Genomic DNA, 6,016 nt, shown 5'->3' on the forward strand with positions numbered 1-6,016 from the left:
CTTTCCTACTGGAGTGTCTGGGGCAGCATTCCATCAAGTCTGTGTTTAGAGCTCACCCTGCCATATCCCCAAGATATTTCCACCTTCCTTTCCACTGTTGCATCTTGGCCCGCGGGATTTTTCTCTGAGGTCGCGTTTCTCACCTGCCCCATCTCCTTGTTTGCAGGCTCCCAGAGCTCTTCCCTGGAGTCCACGAGCAATGGCAGACACAGTGCCTCATCCCCGCAGCTCCCCAGCGCGGAGGAGCTCACTCGGCCCATCTCCCCCGACAGCCCCGAGATCATCAGCGAGCTGCAGCAGTACGCAGAGGCGGCGGCCGCGCGTGAGTCCCGCCACAGCTCTCCCAGCAGCACAGCGCTGCAGGGCCACGCTGCCCGCACGGACACCGCGCCCGGCGCCGCCGCCCGAGGAGCCGAGCAGCGCCTGGGGGGTCACTGCATGGCTCCCTCCGTGTCCTCGGCCCTGCCAGCCACCAGCCAGCACGGTGATGCCCACCCGGTGTTGGACTTACGGGGCAACAAGCGCAAGTCGACGTCACCGTCGGCTCCAGAGGAGCAGTCCCGGAGGCAGCAGAAGAAGCGCCAGTTGCCATCGTCCACGCAGCCGTACGAACACGGGTACCCCGTCTCTGGTGGGTTCACCATGCCTCCTGTCTCTTTAAACCACAACCTAACCCATCCATTTGCCTCCCAGCCAGGAAACTCCTTGTACATGGGCACTGGCTCCTCTTATTACCAGCTGCCCAATTTACTCCCAGACCCTCATCTGGTGTTCCCTGTGACTACTGACCCTCTGCTGACAGCCGGCACCGCCAGCTCTTCTGCTGCTACCTCAGCCACCGCCAGCGTCCCCTCATTCATGCTAAACCCTTCTCTGGCAGGGGTGCTGCCCAATTACTCGCTTCCCTTCACGCAGTCACTCCTGCCCGAGCCCAGGATGTTCGCTCCTTTCCCAGCCCCCGTCTTGCCTAGCAGCCTTCCCAGGAGCATGGCATCTGCCTACCCTGGCTACATGTCCCCTCACTCGGGCTACCCAGCTGGGGGTCTCCTTCGGTCCCAGGTGCCTCAGTTTGAACCCCAGGAGGTCCCAGAGGTGGGATGCAGCTCTAATGACGAGGACAAAGACGACGATGTCATAGAGATCACAGGGAAATAAAAAGGCCCAGCTCCTGCTCGGTCTCAGCTCTGCCAGGAGGCAAAAGTTGCAGGACCTTTTTGGGAGTCAGGATTTTCCCTCTGGGCCACGGCAGTGGGTGGAGAAGGATGCGAAGGGTGTGGCGTGGGGGTGGTTTTGTTCTTTTCGTTTGGTTTTGTTGTTTTTTAGCTGTCAAGGATAAGAATTGTATTAGGGGCTGGGAGATGGGAGAGGGATAGAGTGGACCTTTGAGAGCTGGGGGAGCAAGAGCCGGGGAGGAGGGAAGCAGCAATGCAAACTGTAGGAGTGCCTCCCCCCACGCTCTGTCTGTCTGTCTGTCTCTGTTCTCTGTCTTGTCTGGCCGTGGAGGCTTGGTGTTGTGAGTCACTGCCCTTCTCAGGCCTGGAGGTGCAGGCTTGACTGCTGGCAGGGCCGAGCTCCCTCTCACATGAACTGCCTTATCTGTGAACTTCTCTCACTGCGAGAGGGGTGGGCCGGGGGTGACTCCACCAGACTCCACCTTTGCTGGGGACAAAGTGTTTTTAATGGGGAGGGAGTGGGGAGGCATCTACATTGTGTATGTTGGGGCAGGGAGGGAGGGGATTGATGTCAAATAAAAGAAGAAAGAAAAGAAAAAAATATAAAAAAAAAAGAAAATACCCCACAATTTGTCACCCTCTTCAAATTCACATGAGACTAGTGTGAGTGGAGGGCTCCAGGCAGGCTGCTGTGCCAGGGCTCTGGTGGGGGGCTCCCCCAAGCCCTTCTGGAGGGCCCCATCCAAGGTAGGTTGGCCCTGTGAGTCTGATGCCACCTCTATGTGCTAGGCCAGATGAGTGGAGTGCAGCAATGCCACATGTCTTGGTGGCCATCAGAGGGGAATCCTGCTGACTTCCCTGTATCCTGCCAGGCTATGTGAAGGCTACGTCTCATCCTGCTGTGGCCCACCAGATCCAGGGGTGGGTGGGCTCGCTGCTGCTTCTGAACAGCACCAGGCAGTGGAGAAGGTTGGGAGGGGATGCTGGACCAGTGCCAGTTGCTGTTGAATCTGTGACTGGAGAGACTTTCCCCTGCACAGAATCTCTACATTAATTTATTTCATGAAGGCATAATATTTATTGTCTGGGGGAATCTTTCTTTCTACTTTTAAATTAATTTCCATATTAAAAAAATAAAAAGCTGGCCTCCATCATGCAGTGGTCGCTTGTTGGGTTGTCTGTGTGGGGACAGAAGCAGATGGTTGACCAAAGCCTAGCCTAGGAGCAGGGCCTACTGTGGAGGTGGCCTGTGGCTGACCTGGGTGGCACCGGTTGGATGTGTTCCAACACATTCTGCCAGAGCATTCCAACACAGGACATTCTGCCAGAGCAGGAGCTGCTCTGGATGCTGAGCAGCTGGAGGGGGAAGATGGAATCCTCTTGTCATGGGGCAGGTGGAGGAGCACATGTGGAAGCCTCCTGTGCTCATTCCCAGTGAGAAGAAGGAGAGCTGTGAGGTGTGTGGAGCTGGGAAAACAGAGCTCTTGCTGGGGCGGTGCCTTTCCCCACGCAGGGAGTGCAGAGCCTGGTCCTAGCCCTGCCAGCCAGCATCCCAGCTGCTTCTTAGGGCCAGGGCTCCTAGGGAGAGGCTGGGATACCCAGGTGCAGCTGGACTTGGAGCATGTGTGTGTGTGACCACACTGGGACGGACACGTGAAATGCAGGAGCTTCCGTGTCACATCTGGGTATCGCCATGCAGGAGCTGTGCTCGCCTGCCTTGGATGGCCCTGGAGCTGGTGGTAGCCTGTAGGGGGCCCCTAGGCCACGGAGGCTGCAGTCACTGGTGCTTGCTGGGACCAACTAGGTGTAGGAAAGGGCAGGATGTCCTGACATCCTCCACCAAAGGGGTGCTGGAAGATGGGGACCTCCCTTCCTTAGAGAGAGGGTTGTGTGTGCACGCGTGTGTTACGGAAACACAATAAAAAATGTTATGGGGCTTTCCTAGTGTCTTTCTCTGTTTAATGGACATTGTCTGTCAAACATAACCACACCATTCATAGAAGCCTTAGATCAACAGTTTAGCTATGCAAATTATTTTAATTATTTTTTTAAAAAAACAAACATTAAAATAGTGCTTTCTTCTTTAACATATCCTAGGAGTTGAAAACCGAGGGGTTCTGAGCAAACTGCTGGACAACTTGTCTTTGGATGCACCATGGAAATAAAAATCAAACCCCCCCACAAAAGTAACAAAGCAAATTAACTGATGGTGTTCATGCAAGTTTCTCCAAAGACTTGACAGTGCTGCATCTGTGAGTCATGCCCTCCTGTGCTCTGTGTGTCCACTTCATGCACTACCCTGTGACACTGATTGTATGACCAGCTTGCCCAGATGTCCGTTGCATCCCTGTGAGGCTGTCAGTTTTCCTGTGGATTTGGGGAATGGACCTAGGCAAGGGCTTTCCTTGTCAAGAGTAGCAAGTGTTGAGACCTGCGGGCACGTGTGGGAGGTGGGAACATGAGCAGACCCCCAGAGCTCTGCAGCCACCCCAGCCCTTCCTGTGGGGGTCAGGGTCATGGGGCTCATCCGAGGGACCCTCCCACGTCATCTCTGAATGGGGCCTGTGCCGGGACAAGGTGTGAAGATGTGGCTGGGGGCAGTCAGCACCATGGTTGGATGTGGTACTGGTGGCTGCACACCTCTCTGCTCCTTGCCTCTCCAGGAGAGCACCCAGGGCTTCCAGAGCAGGCCCTGGCACATCCCTGTGCTGCCACCTGATGTTCTCCAGTGGTCCCCCAGCAGAGCCTGAGCCGTGTGGCTGTAGGAGCTGAGGATGGCTGCCATTCCGCTGCCATAGGGTGCAGGATGTGCTCCAGGCTGGCTGCTAACCCAGCACCAGGGCAAGGTGTGAGGGCTGTTCCGCTTCCTGCTCGGCCATGGCCTGCACAGCCCTGGCACCCTCCTGTGCTGTGGCTGCCCTGTGCATGACCCGCTGCTGGCAAACATGCACAGCCCAGGCAGCTGCAGTGCAGGGGCCCTGCACAGCAAGTGCCCCAGGGCAGCCCCAGCCACCAGCCCTGGGGCCCCTGAGGGAAGGGATGGGCCCTGGCAGAGCCTCGGCTGAGATGGTCACAGAGATGCCCTGACCACAGGGCTGCCATGGGAGCTGGCAGTGGCTGGGGCTGCTCCAAGGCACCTCCTCGCCCATGGTGCCATGGGAAGGATTTCCTCTGCCCCACAGAAGCCACAGGGGGGTGTGGGTTATCCCCAGTGGGAGGAGCTCTCTAAGCTCTAAAACTCCCCTCCCCTGGGGCCTGCTCTTCTCCCTCATCTGCTCTCCCCAGAGGTTTCTCCTCTCCAGCATGTGACTCTACTGCAGAGGGCTCTCTCTTGGTTTTCCTGAGCTTGGAACAGGGGCTTTCCCTGCACGGGTTAAATTCTTCTTTTGCTGCTGAATTTCTGTCTCCAAATGACCTGATGGGAAGCAGCTGCTGGTTCTCAGAGGGGCTGCGGGTGACACTGAGGACAGCAGCGCAGGACTCTCTGCAGAGGGTTTTGGACAGTAAAGAAGATATCTGAGCACAGCCCAAGGCCAGGGCAGATCTGTGGGGTCCTTGGGAATGGTCAGCTGGCCTCTACACTGGCACCCAGCCCTTGGCCCTTGCCTTTGGTGGGAGGTTTGCTCTCCTGGGGACAGTCGGGTGAAGGCTGGGTACTTCTGTGGGACAGTGCCATGGGCATGGGGTGACTGCTGCTCTGTGCCCTGGGCTTGGTGGGCTTGTTGCTCCCACTGCTGCTGTGGCTCTTGGGGCTTCCTGGGGGTCTGCAGGGTAGGTGCAACAGCCCAGCCTGGCCCGTGTTGGGCAGGATCTGCTGCACATTGTCCTGGAGTGTCTGGGAGGGTGGGGTGGTTGGGTGCAGCTACTTGGAGAAAGCAAATGTTCTGGCAAGCAAAGGGTGGGATTTCCATGGGGTCTTCACTAGAAATTATGTGTATTTTGACTTAATGATGTCAGTGAATCATAGAATGGTTTGGGCTGGATCTTAAAGATTGTCTTGTTCCAGCCTCCCTGCCATGGGCAGGGATACCTTCCACTCGACCAGGTTGCTCCAAGCCTTGTCCAGCCTGGCCTTGGACATTTCCAGGGATGGGGCAGCCACAGCCTCTCTGGCTGAAGGTGTGAGGATTGCTGCTGTTTTAGGGGTGGCATCCAGGCCAACAGGGACAAGTGCAGCAAATATCTTCACAGCTGGTATTTCTTGCCACCCTGGAACAAATTTTGTTGATCCTGTCTTGGAAGGACCATGGGTGTGGGAGGGCTGGGGTGGGGGGCAGAGGTTGAACAGGGACCATAGTCCAGCTAGATTACAGTGAGGGATGGCTCCTTGCACCTTGGAGCAAGCACTCCCTGTGAAGGGACAATGGGGCAAGTGAGGGAGAGCAATCTCTGCCACCTCCCGGACCACCACCACTGCCTCATGGTGCTGCTTCATGGTGCCCAGCTCGGAGCTGGAGTCTGGCACATCCATGGGAGCCTGAAGGAATCCATCACTGAGTCTCATTTGGGGTTTTCTGTTGGTTTGGGTTGCTTTTTCTTTTTTTTTTTTTTCCTTTTCTTTTCTTTTTTTACTGCCGCCTTAGTTTGTGGCCTGTCTTGTTGTGGTTGGAAAGAGTATTGCTACTGGGCGGGTCGGTCGGTTTGCCCCACGCATGATCATGTGCTTCCCTCTTCTCTCTGTCCAACGGGATGTGCTCGCCTGATCTCCCAGAACAGAGACTTTGAACAATTTGTTGTTTATATGATGTATTTATTTTTACTTGTGTTTCATGTCATTTTTTAAAAAAATAATAAATTGTAAGTTGGTATAACTGCCTGTTGCTTCTCCTTTTTTTTTTTTTCCC

The 6,016-nt window shown here is 55.7% G+C and overlaps 1 protein-coding gene across 3 annotated transcripts in view; it reads left to right on the top strand.

The window, feature by feature from the left end:
* Positions 1-5,983, top strand: part of RAD54L2 (RAD54 like 2) — a 68,942-nt gene extending 62,959 nt beyond the window's left edge. For 2 of the 3 annotated variants that reach the window (XM_071439950.1, XM_071439951.1), the window contains one exon: positions 167-5,983. In XM_071439950.1, the coding sequence (XP_071296051.1) occupies positions 167-1,155 (989 nt within the window). In that variant the 3' untranslated portion in view covers positions 1,156-5,983. The remainder of the gene's footprint in view (positions 1-166) is intronic. The other variant, XM_071439953.1, reaches the window with a different exon arrangement.
* The last annotated feature ends 33 nt before the right edge of the window (positions 5,984-6,016 follow it).

The sequence above is a fragment of the Agelaius tricolor genome, unplaced genomic scaffold (genome assembly GCF_023055355.1).
Source record: "Agelaius tricolor isolate 1412-34295 unplaced genomic scaffold, bAgeTri1.0.p SCAF_14, whole genome shotgun sequence".
Lineage (NCBI taxonomy): Eukaryota > Metazoa > Chordata > Aves > Passeriformes > Icteridae > Agelaius > Agelaius tricolor.